Source organism: Calidris pugnax, unplaced genomic scaffold (assembly GCF_001431845.1).
Source record: "Calidris pugnax isolate Ruff unplaced genomic scaffold, ASM143184v1 scaffold70, whole genome shotgun sequence".
NCBI classification, from domain to species: domain Eukaryota; kingdom Metazoa; phylum Chordata; class Aves; order Charadriiformes; family Scolopacidae; genus Calidris; species Calidris pugnax.
The window spans coordinates 13288000-13311556 of NW_015090862.1; the positions used below are offsets into that span (position 1 = coordinate 13288000).

General features: G+C 39.6%; 1 protein-coding gene across 1 annotated transcript in view; it reads right to left on the bottom strand.

The window, feature by feature from the left end:
* The window catches only part of AGBL1 (ATP/GTP binding protein-like 1), a 309960-nt gene that overhangs the window by 115477 nt on the left and 170926 nt on the right, over positions 1–23557 (bottom strand). The window contains exons 19-21 of the mRNA XM_014944285.1: positions 22142–22271; positions 17323–17454; positions 12947–13123 (exon numbers count right to left, since the gene is read on the bottom strand). Of these exons, the coding sequence (XP_014799771.1) occupies positions 12947–13123; positions 17323–17454; positions 22142–22271 (439 nt within the window). The remainder of the gene's footprint in view (positions 1–12946; positions 13124–17322; positions 17455–22141; positions 22272–23557) is intronic.

The window sequence follows — 23557 nt, forward strand, 5'->3', positions numbered from 1 at the left end:
CCCCCCATTTCCTCCGTTCCCCTCCACCCTCACCCCTTTCCTACACACGCTTCAGCATTATTTTGGCTTTGTGAAAGTTTAGTTTTCTTCCTCTGAAGTGCAAGGGTTCCTCACCCATTTGATCCCCATGACTACTGGAATATGGGTGACTTCTCCAAAAATGGTCTTCACATCAGTCATGCAACCAATGGTTATCTTCCATCTTTCCTTCCTTCTCTTATTTACAGCTTTAAAAAGCTCTCTGGCAAAATCACCAAGATTTTTGTCTTTCCTTTTTATCAAGAGCCTTAAAGAATCCTATGATACAGCATTCCACGTACTTCTCTGCCACGCGTTTCAAACATGCATCATCCAAACTTGTCTTTGTATCTTATTCTTCTGTTCCAGGCAGACAATGCACCATCACATTATGCTTTTGTTTATTCTTCTGTTTGCTTTTCCTAAGTGAAACTCACTCCTGATAACTACTTGGTTGAAAATATTTCAATGTTTTTCTGTTTTACACCGAAAGGTATTCATCCAAGACATTCTTCTAATTCTCTATATGGCAGTAGCCATCTTAATGAATATCCGAGAGAATTACCACACATCATCAGCATTGAACATCTCCAAATTCTTTTTCTACTCTTGGCTATGAGCAACCAAGAATGTTCAGCTTCTTTGTGTCTTTCCACATTTACAGCATGCATGCAAATAATTCCTGAATTGTCCCTGATGCCTGCGTTCCCACAGGTTGTACGCTGTGCTGAAATGTCTCTTTCTAGACCACATAACTTTACTTGTAGATCTGCCACCATCTGGCAGTGAATGCATCAAAAATTTCTTCCAGGGACAAAAATTAAAATATAGCACATCCAAGATGGATCACACCAGCTATTTTTTTCTTCATCACCCATATACAGTACACAATACAGAGTGTTACCTAAAGATAAACCATAAAGCTCAAAATTCCATCCCACACTCCCCTGTCAGGCATGTCAACTTCTCTCTCAGATTTCATCCAGCATAAGCATACCCTTTCTTTACAAGTTTATCACATACAGAAGCACATATTTCTCCTCTGCTATTCAGAATTAAAGTGTTTGCAATTCAGTTTGGCTTAATTTACTTTAGAAATGAGTTAAGCCAAATTTAATTAAGGCCACCTTAATTCTGCTTCAGTGTGTTGACATGTAGCTTAATGTGGTTTAGCACAGGACTTTCCACTCGCATCTTTAGCTAATTCAGAGGCACTTCCCTGCATGTTCTGATATAGACAAACTATTAAGGAATTCAGCCTGTTTAATTAATTATCAAAAAAAAAAGACTGAAAGGTGACTCGGTTGCATTGTATAAGTACCTTTAAGAGAACAAATTGCAAGTTACTAAAGGTCTGTCTAAACTAGCAGAGAAAAATAACAAGAATGCAGCTGAAAACAGCAGGCAGATGAATTCAAATTAGAATAAGGCAATATTATTTAACAGTTTCTGACCCCTGGAACAAAATACCAGGGGACCAGATGGGTTTCAAATCACGTGGTGTTCTCAAATTCAGTCTGAATGTTTTTCTACAAAACCTGCTTACACAAACACAAGTTATCAGGCTTCATACAAAGCTGCCTGTGTGAAACCCAAAGGCTTATGATGTATAAGAGGTCAAACCAGAAGACCTAAAGATCCCTTTCTGGCCATTGAAACTCCATAAATTTGTTATTAAGATTCTGTTTTCAGTGTCTAATACATTTCCCAGCAACTGCAGCCTTCCCTGCTGTAGGACAGGCTGTGCCTGGACATGGCAGAAAAGAGCAGGAGAACTGAGCCATCTCTGCTCTTACTCTGACACCGAAATATTTGTCTTCAGTCCAGACTTGAATCTTCTGCTTCTGAGTCCTGCTTTTTACACCACCATGTGCATCTATCTCATATATGTGCAGCACAGCGTGCTGGCCTCTCTGCTACTGCTGGTTTGGGATCCCCCACCACCTCCTTCCAGTGCCTGAAGTCATAGAAAGGGAGAAAGGCTGCACAGCTCTGTTACACAGAAAGGACACTATCATCATACTCAAGGAGCTGTGACAGAAGGAGAATCTCATGCAACACCCACCTTCTCCAGCTGGAAGACCTGACCCTACTCAAGGACAAACCCACCACATGGCACAGTCTGCAGACATGCGTGTATTATTTATGATGTTTAGAGTACCAAGCAAGGGCACATATTGTGATTTAAGCAAAAGGAAATGTCAATACTCTGTCAGCGAAGAAGGAATTTAGTACTTTTAATGCAGAGGAATAACAGTCAGTCCTAGTATATTGGGTAATTTGAAACAAACTTTGTTATAGAAAGAAAAATAGATGGAAAAGATAACATAATTAGTACAAGAGTTTAGCACACATGAAAAAATAAATCTGGATTGGAAACAAAACAAAGAAATCAACCAAAGAGACAAGAACAGGGTAGAACCAGGATGTATCTACAGATTTTGAGACTGGAGAGAATGAATAGACCATCCAATGGTCTGAATGAATCAACAAGACTAGGGGACCTGTTGGTAGATAAGAGAGGCATAAGGATGGTGGTGGACATGGGTAGGGAGCTGACACACCAAACAGAATGGGAATAACTGCAGCTGGGGGAAGTGCATCTTCCAGGGATACACAAACCAGCAAAATGACAGAACAGAGAGAGAAGAGAGATTAGATTTCAAAATACAGTTCGCATTTAGTGATGGACAGCATATACATATTATAGGCACCAACTAGGGGAATTCACTGCTGCAGGAAGCCCTGAGAAAAGATTATGAAAGGGGATGAAAAAGTGCCATAATTATTCACAGAGAAAGTATCTCATTATTTCAAGGTTTTGATAATGATAATCAGGCCTCATGCTGCAGTGGATGAAGTGAAGGAGAGGCAGGTCAGGCTGGTAGGATTATTTTCTTTCCGTGTCTTAGTGTAATTGAATCAGTTGCATTACAGGCTGGTTTTGTTCTCTTCTGAGCCGTGAGGAACCAGTCTCTGTATGAGGCAGGATACCTGATTATATGGACCAATGGTCTGATCCAGCATGGCAAATGTTATGATCTTAAGAGGAGCAAAATCAATCTTTGCAGAAAATCCTGTGTGTGAAAGACTTTGAAATTTAGATGCTTCCAAAATCCACGCAGAGTGAAAGACAAATATGGCTCTTTTAGCCTGTGCTTTTGCCACTTCCCCATTCTTATTTTCCATGCCTGAGGAGTTCATGATTAGACTAGGAGCTTCATCAAAGGGCAATTTTCAGCTGCCAAATAGATTTGTACAATAAATCCACACGGGGCCAGATTAACAAGCAAGAGAGACATCAGAAATCAAAAAGCTAGCTGCTGTAATTCCACAGAAAACTTGAAAGGATGATGTGCAATGATATTTGAACTTCTAAAGGGACACCATTGAAATACTGCAGTTAGTTTTCATTAGGAATGTTGCTTTTCTATCCCTTATCCTCCCCAAGAGTTGTTTTTTTTTTTCTTTAGCAGACTGCAATCCCATGGGCATTCAAGGTCATGACATTCAGGATTGCTTAGTGGCTTTGGATGGAACAGGAACATTTCAGCCAGAAAAATCACATACGCGTGTGTGACTGCAATTTCTGTCACCACTATAATATTTATAATAGAAAATTTAAAATAATCTTTAAGCATCTAGTTTGCTTCACTTCTGTAGTTTTCTGTTTGTTCTAATAATTTGTACTGTGAATGTAGCTAAGGCTCTAACAAATCTACATCTGAAGTCAAACCAGGTCCTCAGCTACCCCCATAAACTGAATAAACACAATTCAGAGATTAGCCTGACCACAAATTGCTAGTCATTTCAGCCTTCTGGCACTACAAAAGACAGTTTGACTCCTGAGTGTGGCAGCATTGATTTTAATAATAGGAGAGTTTGTTCCTCCTTACAGCACGTAGAAGGACCCGCTCCCTCTGTCACAAGGTGACAGGGTTTGTTGTTTTTATGTCTGTGCATGAGTACACTGGGTTTGTTCATTTTCAAATGGGGCCACAATAACAGTATCTTGCCAGCAGGGTGAAAATATGGAGGTCAGCCATTGATTCATATCTGGTTCCCTCACAAAATGCAATCTCTTCTCCATGCAACCTCAAGTGCAATCGTAAATGGATTTTTTTGCTTCAAGCATCTAGGTTGCCCAGATCTGTAATGTCAAAATCCAGGATTCTTCCATCTAATCCTGCTCTCTCAAATTCTAGAAGATGGGTATGACAGGATACATGCACTTCTGATTCCTTTTGTAGGGAAATAGTTTGATAACCACCTCTAAGTCAGTACCTATCACCTCCTTTCTCACATACAGCATTGGAATGTGGAACCAGGTTGCAACCAAGTATCTAGGGAAGCAGAAAAGAAGCTGAGGGAAAGATCCCATAAACAAAGCAAAAATATCAATTGTTTACAACACACCGGGGGGAAAAAGAAGTCTAGAGGAACATCAGCATTCAAGACAGGAAAGAATAAAGATAATCCCAGTGGTTTCCCACTCATTAGCCCTAAGGAGTTTGCAATGTCCCTTGGTTTAATAAAAAACAAACCACCAACTAGAATTGTTAACAACATTAGCAAGTGAATGGAATGCAGGAGATTGCAAGGATTTATTGGAAACTGGGTCCCAAAAAAGGTAAACAGCAGAGCTAAGACAACTGGTTCCAGTATATGATGGCGGAAAAGAGTGGGCCAAGAAGGAGGTACATGATTGCTCTACTTCACTATTCTGCACTCCAGCCATGCCCTTTGAACCTCAACAGAACTGGATACCTCCCAGCTTTGCACAGTCAGATCCATTATGATCTCACCCCGTCGTCATTTTTTATTGTGCTGTAATTTAACCACATGGCATGGGACCTATTCTCCAGTTACGCAGCCAGTCAGCACCCAATAATCTATCAACAGTAGAGACAAAAGAGTTGATTTAAGATACTACTTCTGCCAAAGGGCTGAAGATTGAGCCAGGCTGTCTGCTTAGGAGCTGGAGAAGCAGACATTCCCTTAGTGTCAACTTTAAAATGGGTTCCAAAAGGCAGAGAAGCTAGCAAATTTTTCACTTCTTTGTGGTTCAGGACCATATTTTTCTCCTTCTGTAACAGGTTTTTACCAACAAAATCTGGGTTAGCATATAGCATCTATATTTTCTGCCAAGCTCTGATTTGCATTCTATTTCTTAGCCTGAATAACTAAGTAGGAGAGAAAGTAAAACGTGATTTGCATGACTCTGAGGTCCTAAAATGGGACCTAAGATCCCATGTTCTTCTATCTACAGTTTTCTTTCTGTTCTGTTTTATACTGTTATCTTCAGCACTCCTGTTTCTGCAGCTTCTGCAGTGTCTTTACATTGAAGGAGAAGGAATCTAGGGAAATATCCATGCACATGAAATGGCATGAGGACACCACCCTTGAGCCCTAAGTTATCTGCTGAGACTGCTCCGTGGCAGCCTGCAACATCACCCTGGGATGTCCATGGACTAACTCATTTGTCTCAATATAGCCTAACAGGATAAGAAAGCTTGGGTTATCTGGATACAAACTGAAATAAGGTAATTTTATCCTAATCACTATGTTGACTATGTTGTTCTGGCAATTAAATTTCATAAACCACATATTTTGGAAGCATTAGCAGGTCTACCCATTTCCACATTGGAAAGATTCATCACCCCTGTGTGAATATGCTGGGTTAAAAGGTAAGTCTGGGACTGAAATATCTGGAAATGATTCTATGATTCTATGAAATGCCAGAGATCAGTACTAACCTTCACTGTACTAACCTTAGTACACAAGTACTAACCTTGGTGGGAAAGTTCAGAACAGAATCACGCAGCAAGCTTAAAAGACTAGAGCTGTGGGAGTAGGCTGTGATTTCACTTCCCTGTGGCTCATTCTCACTAGAGGTGCCTCAAACTCAGTTTGAGGTGTGTTAAAATCATCACCGTGACAGCCCTTCCATACAGACTTTCCCATTTTCTCTATTCAAAGGTCTGCAGTTAGAATAACTTACCGACCAGTGCATGACTAAGGATAAAATCTAGTGCTGCTCCTGGTTTTTATGAGCAACAGAGCTGGCAGAGACACTCTTGTTTACTTCCAGACAGGGTCTAAGAGGGAGGGAACACATTCATAAGCTATTCCCACTGCATTGATAACTGCATTGATTCTTCCTTCCACGAATGTCAAGGTCTCTGGAATATCTCTTCAAATCCAATTATCCAAATCTACCCTGATGCACCACCACTGAACTTAGCAAGTCAGGGATACAGCTGGCTCAACATCACAGGAGAAATAATTAAAATAAAACATAACAATTTCAATTAGTATCTTCATCTGTGATCCAGCTAGCATCAGTGATCATCTTTTGTAATATATATAAAAAATTTCCGATATATCATTCTTCAAGTACACATCAATAATGAGAAAGACTAAAATACTGTTGCCTAGGGTACTCTGACAATTCTTGGGTTGGTTTTTAGTGCTTCCTGAGTGCTTTGGGAAAAGGGAGGCTGAAGAAAGGTATGAATCCATTCTTCTCCATTAAGTGTCATTCTCTCCACTGCAGCAGGTGCCAGGGAGGACTTCTTCCAAAATCTGTTTCATGACAGCATTCATGGGACACGTCAACAGATGGACTAGCGCACAGTGTTTAGCAGGCAACCACACCTATACTAACTTCTTGAAAGCAGTAAGAAATTATTCAGTTGCCCCAAGAAAACAGTTGCTGTTTGTACAGCAGCAAACTCAGCCTATGGGATTAAGAGACCATTGCTTTTCCAGAGTCATTCACAAAACACCTACATTTGGCAAACACTGGAAGAAGGGGAAAACACTTCAAGGAATCACACTAGTGCCAGAAATTGATCTTGTCCTATATAGGGTTAAAAAAAAAAAAACCTTAAAAAAACCAAACCAAACCAAACCAAAACAAACCGACAACAGTTCCCCTGTCCCCAAAAATCCCAAAAAAAGAAGAAATAAGCCTTCTCTGGAAATGATGACAAGTAAAATGACCCTGCTCAACTACTGAGCTCTTTGAAAACCTCAAGTCTAAACTGACTGTGGGGTGGGGATCAGGAAATGGGAAGACAAAGCATGGAGGCTTGAATTCCCCTCTTGTAAAATTTACAGACTTTTAAATGCCGATAAATGACAATATTGAGCACCTTCAACAAAATACAACAGCAATAACACCCATGATTTTTGGGAACAGAGGTGACATTTACATCTCGTGGTTTTAATCACACTTGCCTTAATATAACTGTCTTATTACCCATCAAGAAAAATGAGATCAGCCAGGATAGTCTTGCTGACAAACTCCAGTTTTCTTGGAGATGTAAGGCCCGAAATATCCCTACAAAGTTCCCCCAGTTCTGCGATTTGCTTTTCCAAACAATCTGAGGGTGCCAAAGCCAGCACAACTTCATACTCCTATTGTTTAATGTGGCATGAACCAAACAGATTGGAACACAATTAAGCATGTGATTTCTTAGTTGGAATTATTAATTAAATAATGAGAAACAAACAAACAAAAAACCAATAAAAACACTAATGAGGAAAAACCCTGCAGCAGTTCATATAAGAACCTACAAGTCTCTAAGGAAGACAAGCCTCCACCCCCTGATTTCTTTCCTCAGAAACCCTTTCTCTTCTCTTTCCCCACTTCCTAAATACCATTAACCCTTACATAGTTCTATGAAGTGAAACCCACAAGCCTAAAAGTTACAATTAAAAAAATCTTACAAATCGCAATCAGTTTTTGCAAGAGGTTGGCAGAAATAAAAGCAGCAGGAAAATAAAGCAAATAGGATGCAAACTTTTGCCTTGGGTAACAACTTAAGGAAACTGAACAAACCCCTTAATTTGAACCTTCAGTCCTTCGATTAGTATTAGATAACTATTTTTTTCTATACTTTTCTTGCTATTACAGCTGCTTCCAATTTGAGCCACTTTGGACCAGAACTGGAAGCAGAACTATCAGAAAGAAAATCATTCTTTCTTATTCTCAGCATCTGCTTTTGAATGAGATCCCCAGAGCACAGAGGGTCAGCTAAACACACATTTTAGAGATGATTTTTTGAAAAGAAACTTTTGAATGCTTTTGAGACTTACCCATACTTAGGAAAAGTGTAAGCTCTGGGGGACAGAAGAAATCAGAAATGAGGAAAAGCCTGTCAGACTTGCAAAGATGATGTAAACATTTTACAGAAACGTACACCAGAAAGCATGGAATATATCTTATTTCTTTACTTTTTCTTTCTGCAAATACTTATCAAATATGCTTTTATGGCAAGAATATTGCTGAAACCATTTTTGTTGGTGGCTGAATACTGGCAAGAGGCCAAATGAAAAATATTTGTTAAGTTTATGCACCAGACTTCCAATTACCAAAACAATATACATCTTACTGGAGAACAGAAGCAATATCATGTGACCTGCAAACTCCATCAAAACAACTCAATTTCTGACCATTAACTGTAATAAATTGCTGATGAATAAAGCATGCATAAAAATGCCTCACAGAAATTTGGTAAATAATCTTCAATAGTAAGGAAGATGAAAAAAAGTATTCCATTGCCTAAAGATAACTATAAAAAAATAGTGCTGTAATTTAATGGACAAATCATACATTGATAACAATTTAGCTAATTTGGGCAGAAACAGGTCAAACCAGATAAATCCACCTCTGAAGAGGCAGAAAGAAGAAAGACTTTCATCTCAGCATGTTGCTTAAGTTCAGCCACACTTCCACAGTAAATCACCGGTTCATCACTCATTTTAAATAATTCAGCCCATGCTAGCCAGGTTAGAGAGGATGAATAATATCAGGTCTTCCAATTTATTAGACTAACTATCACCACTTTTGTCTAACAAATATATTTTGAACTACTATCAATAAGTCTTACAAAGTATGGCCTGGCTGCTTGATGCTGCTCTCTATGCTTCCAGCATCTCTGCAAAAGGATGGATTTTCCCTCTAATCAAGTCCGATGAGAAAATTTGGGGTATTCAATTCCTCTGACTTAGAAGCTTTAGACTGGACAGAAAAAAAATATATATTTTTTCTCAGCTCTCCCAAGGCTTTCTTCAAAGAGGGACACATATCACTAGTAAAATCGCCTTCAAAGGGCACTGTCAAGATATCTGCAATAATTTTAAAACTCATTTGTTACTACTTGCTTATAATCCCTTTGAAGCAAGGAGCTAAAGTCTATTTCTGTCAGTACTACCTCTCCTCCAGCAGGCATAACATGCCAAGCAAAATCCTTTAACAACACAGCACAGAGCATGAAGCTGAATTTTTTTATATTTGCTATATTACCAAGACATACAGTGTGGAACTCAGCTGTATACCATGGCACAAAAGATATTAACTTGTAGGATGATAGATGCAGTAATGAACTGAACAGCACAGTCCAATATGCTATAGATAGGTCTTAATTAGGAGGCCAGGTAACAAGGAATCAAGAAGAACGATGGAACAGTGTAACATGATAAAATGTAGTAGAGCAAAGAGATATGGAACTTTAAAAATTAATCACACGTGAAACTCAGGAAAATGTCAATATGTGTCACTGGAGATTCGATTCGTTTGGGGCCATGACTGTACCTGTGCTCAGCAGAACTTCTTACAGTACAGCCCTGCTTTCAGTCTTTTAAAAATCAAAGATGAGAAGGGGCTCAACATCCCACAAAAGGGAGGCAGCAATAAAATCTCAGGGTGAGCTGGAGGGGTAAAGGCCTTCACACAAGAAAAGAAATGATAAGCAAGCTTTTTTGGTGTGGGTTTGTTTGGTTGGTTTTGTTTTTTAAATTGTTTTCTGTTTTGATCATAGGGTTGTAAACTGGCAGAAGCAGAAGGGAGGATTCCCTGTGGAAATTGGCTGCTTTGGTTTTAGCAACTTTCAAACAGAGACACGGGCCCTCTAAAGACTGAATTGGGCAATCCAGACAAAATGAAAAAGAGTTTGGATATTTTTTCCCCTTCTTTTCTTCTTCCTTAGGTTGAACAAAACCTTAGATAAGATCAATAGTTTCTTTAGTTTTATGCTTCGCTTCCTTAAGGGTAGTTGGCTTATTGTGTTTCCATTGATCACACAGACAGGGAGATTCGACAGAGACAAACCATCTTTTTTCTCCTCTCATTTCCGCCCTCCTCTCCATTTGAAATCAAATGACTTTTAAACGAGGCTGGGGTCACTATTCTTTCTCATTTACATATCAATAGTTCCAAATTCCTGCCTTATCTTTCAGTCACTAAACTATTTTAAAAATGAAGACCACATTTCAGTTCAAGAGAGGACACACACATTCCTTGAAAAAAACTCTAGCAGCAGCTTTTCCGGACTCTCTATTGGGAAAAACTAAGTCCTGGTTTGCCTCAGCCTTTCCTCGACGTCTGGTGAGAGGGAGCACACTTACCAGCCTTGTGCAACTGATATTTTAACCTCTTGCAGCCCCTATAAGGCTTTCTTGCTCTTCCCAAATCCTTTGCACAATCCCTATCAGATGTCCCTGTGCAACTCCAAGCACTGTATTTCCGTGCTCACAGCCAGCAAAGCAGCTACTTGAATGAATCACTTCCATCGCTTACAAGCAGGAAGAAAGCTAAAGACTGGGATCCAGGTCTACTGCGCTCTGTTAGAAGTTTGACCACTGATTCACTGAATGATACTGGGCTTGAGAACCTCTGCTGAATATAATGAGATGTTTTTAATCCTAGCTGCTGTTTGTACTGTACTTCAAGGTATAAAAGTATCAAAAACATAAGGGTGTGCTTGTCCAGGGGAGATTCTAGATACATCCCTACAGGCAGATCAATCCTATGCAATTAAGAAACTGATTCACAGTTAAACACAAATCTATTAATCCAAATACCAGAAAGTTCTAAATATAGGATGCTGACATCTCCTGCCTTAGTGTTAGTCTCAGTCTACTGTTTACACACACATCAGCTTGAGGGTCCAAGAGCAAAGAACTAAGGCAGGAGGGTCTAGAAAAACTTGACCTCTTATGTGATAAATTTCCAGTTTGCAGGAATAATTTCAGGGCTTCCAGATACTAATGAAGTAATTTTGGCTTGATAGATGGCATTTGAGTATTAAATGGTATTATGCAATGAAATCTTCAGGTCAGCCTGTCAAGTCCATACCCCTTCCTTCTTCCCATCAGGGGAAGAAATGCTCCCTGATGGGAATATCTATGTATCCTCCATCTTGGAGACGCATGATAATCCTAAACAAAGTAAAAAAAGGGGGGATATGTAACCTTATAAAAAATAACTCAATGATCCAAGTGGGACTCAGTGTTTTGGGGTGTTCCGAATAGAAATTTGAGAACTGCTTTCAGCTTGCAGACTTTCTTACGGGCCATGAGAACACTGGATTCTGTCACCAGTCACATACCCTCATATGTCAACTTGCTCTTGCCCTCAGTGGCTGCCTGTGGTCCTGGATCAGTGATGAAAAAGAGGACAAGAAAGAATGTATAAAATAATTTCACATATTTTAAAGGATTACTTCATAAAAAGAATCCAGAACCATCTGCATTAGGTCTTTCTGCTTATTTTTGGTGCCTCCCCTATATCATACAGGCCCCTGTGGATGGCACAGTGCCTAAGTGCTACATCTGAATGTGGCATTTAATGTTCTTTTTCTACTATTACAGTATATAATGGCACAAATTAAGCAAATTTGGGTTAGAGACCTCACAGATATTGAAGGAGAAGAAGAACAAGTTGTTAGATATTGATACAATCTGATGTGTCGCTGGTTTTAGGTCTTACTGTGGTTATCTACGAAATCAGTGAAACCTTCCTCTGTGGAGATCACTAGGAATTTTGTCATTGACTTCAGTCAAGGTAGATTTTCCCCCACTGTCTAAAAAAGATTCAAAACCACTGTCTTGACCTGTGGTCCCTATTAAAAAACCATTAGCACTTCTCAGGAGTAGGGAGTGTTAGATGTAATGCCCAGGGCAATTATATTCTCTTTCTTTAAACTGTCTGCTGTTTTTTCCTTCTGCCTTTCCTGTCTTGGAATTGATGTGCATATAGTAGAGCATGGTTAAAACAGCAGCTGAGTACTTCCTGGCTGCATTCTACAGAGAGGTAAAAGGATTAGTATAGAGCTTCAAAAGATAATCATTTGAATGTCTTATTAATTAATTGTTATTTGTAATAATGGCTCCTTCCTTAAGGGTCTTTTAGGATCTTTAACTGCTTATTAGTGCTGTATAGATAAGGATTGCTCCCTAGCGGGAGAAATGAGGTGGAATACGGAAGCCTTTCAATGAAAGCAACAGGTTTGGGAAGGAATAAGAGAAAGAATACACCATTTGAGTGAATGGAGAATTATGATCACTCAAATGCAATTACCAGAGTTCTTCCTGTGTACTTAAAAGGTGCCAAGAGATCTCACAGACCAATCTCTCCGATGCATTCAGTACAAGTACAGCCCTTCCTACCAAGTCTGGAACTTCATTTGATATGGAGTTCAGGTCTGTCTAGATCACAGTCACAGGCATCGCTTAAGCTTGAGCTCATGGACAGCTGTCAAAACTAGCCTCAGATTACCAACTTTTGGCTGTCATTAACAGGCAACTCCAAATGCAGGATTCTCAGTGCAAGCTCTAAAATTTAGCCAAGTGAATGCTCAGGTAACTAGCCCATACCAAAGCATGTGGTGCCTCTAGTATTCAAGTTAATTACCTTAGAACTAGGCTCAAAGATGTCCATATGACCTGCCAACACATTTTTTACACCACCATGAATGCCCTTATAAGTATAGGTGCTCTGTATCATCTCAAAAACACTCATTCTTTCAGCTCAATGCTTTTGGCTCTAAACATGGGTCCGGAAAGAGCAGACAATGCTAAGCATAATCTCCTCCACTTTGCCTTTCCAAACTCATGCGAAGTGCGTTAGGACAGTACTCACTTTGTAGAGTCCGTGGCTGCAGCCGCAGTACGTGCTCTCCATGGTGTAGCTCCTCAGCACACCTATTTCCTTCCATACCACCACCCGGGCCGTCGACTCCCGGGACTTCTCCACCAGGAAGCTGCAGCTGTTCATGACAAACGCAGGGGCCACCTTATCCAGGATTTTAGGAAGAGTCTATGAGAAAATATCAGCAACAATGAGAAATGAATTGAACAGATGTGCATGTGTTTATATCATACACACATATACAGAGACCTGTGGTTTTTAACGTGTACATCATCAAATCTATCTGTAGTAACAGTTACTGAGAGCTCCAACCAGTACATTATGTCCCTCCCATGTGAAAACCTCAGATTCTTATATTTGTTTCATCCCAAATACTGAAATGCAAAATTTCCAGTACGGGTGGTACATCTCATTCAAAAATCAAACATTTTCACACCCACTATTCTGGGACTACTGAAGTCACAGAGTTTTGTTTTCAAGATGCTTCAACATTACAGAATCACAGAATGATATGGGGTTGAAAGGCACCTCTAGAGATCATCTAGTCCAACCTCCCTGCCAAAGCAGGTCCTCCTAGAGCAGGTTACACAGGAACTAGTCCAGGTGAGTTTGGAATGTTTCCAGAGATGGAGACTCCACCACCTCTCTGGGCAGCCTGTTCCAGTGTTCTGCCACCCTCAAAGTGAAGAAGTTCCTCCTTATGTTTAGATGGAATTCCCATTACCCTACACCTTCCCGTTGTGCTGCTAAGAGGGGTCCAGTCACAGTTCAGTACCTGATATTCCCATTCTCCCCTCTCCACCTATTCTATATCTCCTCCCTTCATCCATCACTATGGAAGGAGTTTTGTCTGAACCTAGCACAGAGCAGAGAAAGGGGTTGTGTATTCTCATGGAAGGTTGCACATAATTAGACGAAAATAGAGCTCAACATTTAACTAACTTGCATTGTGAAACAAACTAAAATATTCTCAGCTGAGCCCCAGTGATATATTTTATACACCTCATTTAGAGAAGCACAATAAAAAATAATCGTGAAAAAACAGTAAAAATTGTATCCTAACCCTGGCTGATTTTCTTATTCTCAAAATTGTATTTCCCAACAAAGTCCATAAACACTCCTAATATGCTGCAGTATCAAATATTTTCACCAGTGCAGAGGCAACACTTACTTAGTCATTACACAATGCTAAATGTGTTACTTTTACACTCTATAAAAACATATACCAGATACATTAACAGCCTGTGTAGAAACTGGACCTTAATGTACACATACACACAGGCCTATGAGTATGACATGAGTACGTGTAAATTTTAGTGCTGGTGTGCTAATCACAACATGCGCCAAAAGACCATTTGATCCATCTCGAGAAGAGCAAGCACAATGAGGACATTAATTATTTCTTTGATGACAGCTTTCTTAAGCATCTGAACTCAATGGAATCATGTAGGAGGAGTGCCCGCTTATTGTTAATGGCATTTACCCTTGAATTTCATTCAGTTTGAGTGGTGAAAGCCAAACAGCTAATTTTACTTTCCAATAACAATCAGTTTCACTGACTGATTCTGAGCAATTGTAGTTCCGTTCTGTTGAGCTTTACTTCATAGGACTATATGGGAATATTTGGTTTCATTGAAAGTGAAACCACTTCTTTTCCTAAAACGTGTTTGATGTGAATGATAAATCTTTGACCTAAACTATTTTGCAATATCTCCTGCAAAAATGCTTAACTGTACACATCTCTGTAACAAAAAGGCAATTTTCATTTTTCAGCATATTCTCGCTACAACTTCCAGTGAACGTTACCAGCTCTGTAAGGTATAGATCTAAAGATCTATAAAGTCCATTTTTCAAATAAAAAAAAAATGCAGCAAAGAAAGGGATTGCATTTTAAATCTGGTACCACTGCGAGCCTAACTTAAGGCAAGATCTCCAGTGTGCTCCCTTTCCTGGGGGCACACTGAACAGAGGAATCTTTAAAATTGACAGTTTGCTGTAGACTAAGCATCCAACATCTCTGGATTGCTTTCAGAGTGCTATGTGCTGCCTGGGGATCACAAAATTGCATGCTTTCATGCAGTGCTTCTAGGCTTTCCTAGATTTGGGTTAAAAAGGAATTAAAAACTGCAGCAGAACCATATCACCCTGATGTTTATAAGCCTCGGTACAATCATAAGATTGAGTTAAACTGCATGTGAAGGTTCAGATAGTTTTCATTTTGCCCTTATCTGAACCAACACACAGATTTTTTTGTAAATATATACTATCAAATACAATAATCAGATCCCTAATCTGGTTTAGCTTTTTAAAACAATTGAAATTATATGCATAATCAATCTTTTACATTTAATTAAATAAAACCGCTGGCAGGTAACAGTAACGTCTCTGTACACAAGACTCATTTAGGAGCATTAGCAAACCTGAATTTAGTATTCTTTTCATTTTAGCAGCGTTCACTGGATTTCGCACTAATGGTTCTTTCTTCTCTACTTATTCTTCTCATTAATTATCTCTCAACAGTATATTTTGAAAGAGTGAAAACACACCCTTTTTAAGGATGCTTTTATGCTAATGCAGCAGTGTGACTGTTCTCGCGCACAGCTGGATTTAGCATGTACAGCAGCAAAGGGAGCTACTCCCCTCACACAGGAGCCTGTCCATAAACCTCCAATCCCATCAGACAAGAACGGAATTATATTTCTTTACTAATGTTCCTGCAAAGATTGTTGTCAAAGGGGCCTGGAATGACTATCAAAAGGACAAATCTTTAAGCCGGGCTTTGCGATGCCAATGCTGTGCAAATCACTCAAGGCCACCAAATATAAGAAGGTAAGGAAGACTCTTACTCCTGTATATTGCCAAAGTTACAGCTGAGTCTATGAGCTACGAGGCAAAGGCTGTTCCAAAAACATTTTGTTGAAGTATTTGCTTCCTGTTCCCGTTGAGAAAAATCAATCATGGAGGCCAGATTAATCCTCAACTACCTGCAGAAGGCAGGAGAGAAACTTGAGCAAACAGTGGAAGGAAGCAGGTCTGAGACAGGGCTGATTTTCTGCTGCAGTTTGCAATTGTAGATGTGCTCTCCTGTATACCCATTTTCCACTGCCTAAGAAGGACAAGGGTGACCCATAAGCAGAAATTGCAGCAGGCACCCATCTCCCTTTTTGTGGAAAAGAGAGGATTTGAACCACAAAATCATTCTTATAGATGGCTGTCAAGTATTCTTGGACAGCCTCGGAGCTTCGCTCCTGCTTTCTTTGTGGGAGATGCAAGACAGGCCCCAGATGCCAAAAGCAGTATTTGAATTCCGTTTGTGTGACAGCAAACCATCCTCAGCCTTTTGGAGCCCTCTGAATTCAAACACAGCAAAAGATGTCCTGACTTTAAGTACCTTCCCTGCTTTCTTTGTGAAACAAAGTGTTTGCCACAGGGCCCCCTCATGTTCAGTATGCTGTGTACAATGCCATGAGAAGAACGTGGAAGATGTGGCATCCTTATGGGAGGATAATTAGTATTTGTGCTGAAGTAGCAAAAAATATACAGAGATGTAAACTGAAACACACTTTTCAACCTCCTTCAGGTTGGAGTGAACCAAGCTATAATTCTAGAATCAGTTTAAGGCCACAATTAATGGTTTGTGAAATTAACCTCTTTTAAAACTATAATTAGAGCATATAAGATTCTTTTTTTTTTCCACAGAAATTTGTCGTTTAAGTGGAAGATATCTTCTAAACACACACACACACAAAAAGAAAAAGGTAGGAAATCAGAGTCTGGTGAATGAGACATTCACATGAAGTAGAACTAAAACAGATTTTAGTATTTGTTCTTTCTAATTTCAGAAAAATTACACTCACTATGACACCAAACACTTGCTGTGGAGATAAGTCCACTACATTAGATCCGTTTGACACCCCTTGAATTCTCTGGTGTTTTTAGTGGGACCAGGAGCATGATGAAGATGAAACAATTCAACTGAGTAGGACAGTGGCACATTGTCATTTCCTCAGTTACCATTACATAATTCCTATTTATTTTCTTATTGTGGCAGAGAGAGGGGACAAAAGTGTATGCATATTTAGAAATTTTAAGACACAAAAATTACATATGTCCTATTTGTCTGTAGCCAAAGAATATAACACAGCATCTCACTAAAATGAGAAAAATCAGGACCCGTTATTACTACTCTTGCTAATATCTGCTGCATGAATGTATTATGAATGATTTGAAACTCTCTGGATTGTTACTCCCCTGGAGAAAGCAGAACTTTCACCTATCTCCACAATTTGTGAGCTGGCCTTATCTTAACGAGTTGCGTACATGCCCATACACATTGGTAATTGCAGAAAGGAACAAAGCAAACCTACCCTGTAGCCAACATCTTCTGTGATAACTGCTGTGTCAACCATGCAGCCCGCTTGCCACAAGGTCTCCTTGATGCTGCAGCCATAAAGAAACACGTTCTTTCTCTGGGAGTGTCCATGGTAGTCACAGAATACCTAGGGAGAGGGATAAAAAAAAAAAAAAAGGAAAAAAAAGGGAAAAAAAGAGATAAAATCTTGAAGACTGAAAACATTTCCTGGTTATTCATAATAACCACTATAATGGGGGGTTTAATGTTTTTTTCAGGTCTCTACAGAGGAGCTTAGACTGTGTCATGCCTATAACCTGTGTCAAACTTTGTTAGTCAATTGTGTCTTTCTTTATCTATTCAATCTGACATGATCTCAGGGATGCAGAGTCAAGACTGGTGCATTTCCATCTGCAGCAGAAATAAACATGACACCTGTGCAAGAATCCATGGCAACTCAGGAACATAAGAGTTCATGGTAACTCATGATACAACAACAGAGCAATTTGTCGGGTTTTTTGTACTTCTAAACTCCTGAACTCCAGTATTATCCTCATGAGATATGAAATCTGTGCTTTCCCAAATTATTAATCATCACTTGGTCTTCTTTAAATTCAAAACCTATGCTACATCATTTTTAGGAAAATATAATCATGCAATTGTATTGCACAATGTTATCAGATCTTTGCATGAATTCTTGGAAGCCAAGCACAGAACGTGATCTTATCTTCATAGCAAATAATCTCATTCCACATGGTCTAATCTAGCTGTCTCTCTCATCTGTCTCTCTTATGCAAGCTGTCATATAAACTAGGCACATGCTACATTCCCAGTTTTAGCGGAAGTTTTGATTGCCTTTATAGGCAGATATCGACTCCTATAGAAATGAAAATCACGATTTAATGACCCAAGAGGTAAATATTGACCCAAGTCTTAAAGAATAATCAATCTCAGTGCCCTCTGAGATATTAAGTCGATATACACACTGCTGTTACATATATTCTCCATGTCTTTATCAGGAATATTCAGAAATCTGTCAATGAAAAGACAAGAATCTCTGAAGAGAAGGAATTGATTCATTTTAAACTAATATTCACCACGGAGTAAAACAGAGCTTCAAGATTTCATTGAAACAGCTTTCCAGGGCTAATGTTGAAGACAAAAGAATGGGTGTAGGAAGGTAGGGAAGGATTGTGGATCAATATAAAGAGAGTTGGGGGAGAAATATCAGGTAAAAAATATACATATTCTTATATAAATACATTTACAAGAAGGGAGAAACAGATGGAGTAGATGAGCTTCTTCCACCAACTGCTAGGGCAAGATTTACCCTAATGTTCATTTACCAGCTATACAGTAACTAAGTTTAGCTGCAGCAAGTCAGGGAGTTTAATTATCTAGGAATTGAGGGTGTACAGTCTTTCAGCTCCTCTGACAAACAGTCGGTTGTCATACTGGAGAGGCTAAGGCACACATACATAAAGAACCATCTCACTGCTCCTAATTAGCTGGACAATTATACACCTCAAAGTGCACCATGCACTTTCCACACATGAAGCATGTGGACAGTGACCCATCCAGCAACAACCTCTCCTGCCCTACAACCATCCTCACTGCCTGGCACAGGCAGAAAGGGAAGGACAGAGAAGCCTGAGAGCTGCTCATTGGTGCAAAACTACAACCAGCATCACTTCTAAAGGAAAAAAAAAAAACAAACAACTAATATTGCACAGACCCCAGAAACTCAGCCCCCGCAGGCTGTGTACGTATTTTGCAGGGTTATGCAACCCCTGCACTTGAAGTAACTCTGTTTGAGCCACGTGCAATTATCCTGTAATGTCTCCTTCCAAAGAGCTGCTTTTATTGGCTCTCTTAATGACAGACATTTTTCCAGCTAGTATTTCATCTAAGCTATCAACAACACACAGTCATAGTTTAGGTTAACCACAGGTACCACCTAGAATTTATTCCTATGAATATCAAAGAGGATTTTATAGCTTTCGTCTTATTTCAATGCAGAGAGCCCAGCTCAATTGGGTATCAATTACCTGCCAATTTACAGAATTACCAACACACAAAAGACACAATATATTATCTGCCTAAAATATTACTTTACATATCAGAAACCACAGAAGGATGATCAGATAATCAGGTAGCTGGGCTGCCTGATCAGTAGCAGGTCTATAATTCTGCACCTCAAGAAACATGCACATGAGCCTTTAGTGACAGGTCTGGGAAGAGATTATTGGTAAAGGGTTATCAAAGCCAGGTTCTGTAATACTGCTACTATTTAAGGCCACAGGATCTTTCACTGATTGTCACTGGCTTCCCCAGCAGAGGCAGTGCTACTGGAAATAATTTTGTTCTGCTTGTAAGTTGCGTAGAGCTACATTTTAATTAAGTTTTCTGGATAATGCAGTCACTCCCAATGTCTATAATCAATTGTTCTTTATAATACATTCTTCTGCCTCATTTTTACTCTACAGGGTAGGTTAAGCCTCACCATTCAGCCAAAGATAAGCTATATTTTGTAGTTTGAGCTGTAGTTTGATTCTTCCTGGGATGTGTCTGGGGAAACACTAATCAAACTTGGAACCTACCAGTCCTTTTTCTCCAGCCTCTCCTTCCATATGGCTGGGACACTAACACACACAAGCCAGTCAAACCCCCGAGGCTTGCATTCACTGGGATATGACTCAAGACACACACGCAAATTTTTATCTATTTAAAGCTCTTTGCCAAGCACTGATCATCCTAAAGGTAAGCACTGCTTTCTAACTCAAAAACAACCCTCCTCATGAGTCACAGAACCGGGCAACTTCTAAAATAAAGGAAAAGCAAAATAGAAAATGGAAAGCAAGAAAATCTGTTGGAAAACAGAACATTTTTAAGTTAGGGTTATTTTGTTGTGTAAAGCCTCATTATTTTCCTTAATAGCATAGTGACGGGGCTTTGAATATCAGAGTTTTGAGGTAGACATGTCTAGGGCTCTTTTCCTCACAATGAGCCACATTCTTGCAGGCAGATGCTTGTTTCCAAGCCCAATATAATGCCTTTGAATAGCAGCAAACTCTGCTCAATGCCTCCTGGTCCCTAGAAAGTTCTTTCTGTCCCTGCCATCCTGCTCTTCACTGCACCTCAGACTCTCTGTACAAGTGCTGTGTGCTGCAGCTGCATTGTCAACCATAACCTTTAAACCATGGCAAGTTTCTCACCACAAATGCTCAAGGAGTGAGCAAATTCTCTCTCCCTATCAGACTTGGCTGCTCCCAGACAAAAGGTCTCCCACACTCCCACTTTCCTGCTCTCAGTCAAAAGGAGATCCCATGCCACAGAGAGAAGTAATGCCACAGTGCAACTAGTCCTTGTCCTACTAGTGTTCCCAGAGCCAACAAGTTAAAAAAAACCAAACAAAAGAAGCATTTAGCAGACTGTTGTCTGTAGAAGTTACCAATTCAAATGGCTTTGGTTTGAAAGACAACTTTAAAGTTCTTTCCCTTTCTCCTTCAAGCAGCTTTGAAGAAACTGCTCGTGCATCCCCAGGATAAATGAAACTAAATCATTTCACAGACATCATTTGGCTATCAGTGAACTTGGCTCCATGGGATCTTGGAGGAAAAAAAGAGAAAAAAAAAAAAGAAGAAGAAACCAAGCTCTCTTCTGGAGGAGGGAAAAGGCATTTCTGAGCACATATAAGCTAAAATCAATGTACTCTTCAAAGGCAAAGAAAAATCAGTTTACCAAGTCTGACATGCAGCCTGCAAGTGAGGGAGACGATAGGATCAATAGTCTCCCTTCACTCAGCGATGATGAAAACTTGCACTGAGTGCACGTTCAACTTTACGCACCGGCATATGACAGGGAGATTGTGTATTAAAAAAGGCCAGAGAGCAAATAACAGGGTAAAACGAGACTGAACCTACACCGCTCCGAACCAAAGGAAAAGGTTGGTGAGTAAATACTCAACTGTGAGTTGAGTTTCCATAATATTCCTTGGACTGCAGAGTTGAACTTCAGGGCTGTTGCTTTAGTCAAAAACCACATTCCCACAAGAATTCACTTAAAGAAGCTCACAGACATTTTCACCTTCCCTGGAGCTTCACTTATCACATCCAGAGGGAATTTGGTGTCCTTGGATGTTTCCTGCCTGACTGTAGCTACCAGCAGCCAGCCTGCCAGTCTGTGCATTCACATGTGTTGATTAACATTTAAACCTCCCTGTGTTTTTTCTCCTGAGGTCTCAGAATCATCTTTTCATTCTGCTGGTCATCAAGACTGAGAAGATGGGAGGGATCCCAGCCCTATGCCATTTACAGCTTTGAGACGAGACCCAGTTCTCACACATTTCTAGTACTCCTCAAACCCAGCTGTTTTCTTCCCGTCACTAAAGCAGCACCATCCCAGAACCAAAGTTCAGACATTTCGAGGGCTGTTCCCTGTGTTTTTGTGATGGTATGGGTTATTCCATCATGGGCTTTTGCACAGTCCATTCACACTAAATCATTGTGGAATTTCTCCTATCATTGCCATGAAGATAACAATGACATACTCATAATATTTATCTCTGTTTGAGTACTTTGAGTCTATTACAGAGCTTTAAGGAATTAATTTTCTCATTTATATTCCAGGTGTGCAGATTCTGAAATTTGGAATTGTTAGTTAGAAGATTCATTAAGTAATAAATATGCAAGACTTTCAAAACAGTTTTGTAAAATGAAAGTGTAACAACACATGACGCTTTCCAAATCTCTCTAGCTCTAAAACAAAAGTGTTCACACAACTACAGTATGCAAGCCATACGCAGTAACTCACAAAAGATCCTGGAAAAGACTCACCAGAGGAGCTCGGCCAATGCTGCGCAGGTAATAGAGAAGACCTTTGGCATGATAAATAGTTGGATGGAGCTGGGAACTGGGTGTCAACCACTGCCTGTTCAGATCATCCCCACTCAGTGAACAACGATGGCTGAAATCAGAAAGCAACACATAACAGACTAGCAAAGCAACAGCTGATTCCAAAAATTTTCTGGTTCTGGCAAGCTCTGGCATAAGGACAGGGAATGTCAATTGCAACACAGATATAAAGGTTTTCAACATTTGGCTGGAATGAACCGATGGTCCTTACTATATTTCAAAGGTGTTTGTATTATATGAATTTTACAATTTTTTTTCCTTCCAAGGTTCACATAATTGCAGTCTTGAAAATAAATGTAATTTTTCCTTCACCTAAGTATGTACAAATCAAATGACTACTTACAAACAAAAGTCTTCTGAAATGTTCTAAATTCTGTGCTATCTATGAAATTCAACCAGCTTACATCGAGCACAGGCTTCTCAAAACCTCCATAGCAAACAAGTACATCCAACTCCTACTCATTTCTAATTGAAGACAGGCACTTGAATCTCTTCGACCAGTCTGAAATATGAATGCACTTAAATGAGATGAGCTAGATATCTCATTTAAGCTTCTCCACTCACAAGAAATGCCGCTATCTAAAGCGCATCAAGAAGATCTTGATGCATGCTACATCATTATGTAGAACAATTACCTAGCTTCACTGCAAAGGCTGAATAAAAAGCTCAATAAGGATCCCAGATTTGCACTGCGAAGATGTTTCCCTTAGTTGGCTTTAGCATATTCTGTTACCGACTCGGTGATCAGTGGAAGACTGTGCAGGATACTGGACCATATGGAGCAGTACATCACTGTAGAATTTTGCAAAAGTCAACTAACATCCCTTGTTAGCGACTGTGTAGATCAGAGTCTCCTCACCCTCCTCCCCTCCTCGAAGAATTTGCTGTAATTTGATTCACAATTTTCAAATCATGGTGTGCTGATAAAATTCAGGAATCAACCCTCCATAATATGAGATATTGTGGTAGGTCCTCATCATCTCCATACTACCCAGTTCAGCATTAGAATGCTTCTAGGGGCATTGTAAACTTAGGCTGGTTTGTGCTTAAAAAAAAAAAAAAAAAAAAAAAAGAGTCCCCAGAAAACCCTAATTGTTGGGTGAATTTCTAACTACAGAGGTGCATTCAGCTTTGTTGTTCTGGCCTCCTAGAACAAAATAAAGTATAAATGTATTCCTGAGGATGTAGTCTGTTGTGCCGGCAGAGCTTCATACTGCAGCTTGGGTGTGTTGCATGTAGCATCTTTAGCATTATCAGTGCCTTGCAAACAATGCTTGAAGAAAAAGGGCGTTAAAACAGGAGTGCTTTAAAAATAAAAATAAAAAATATTAACAACAG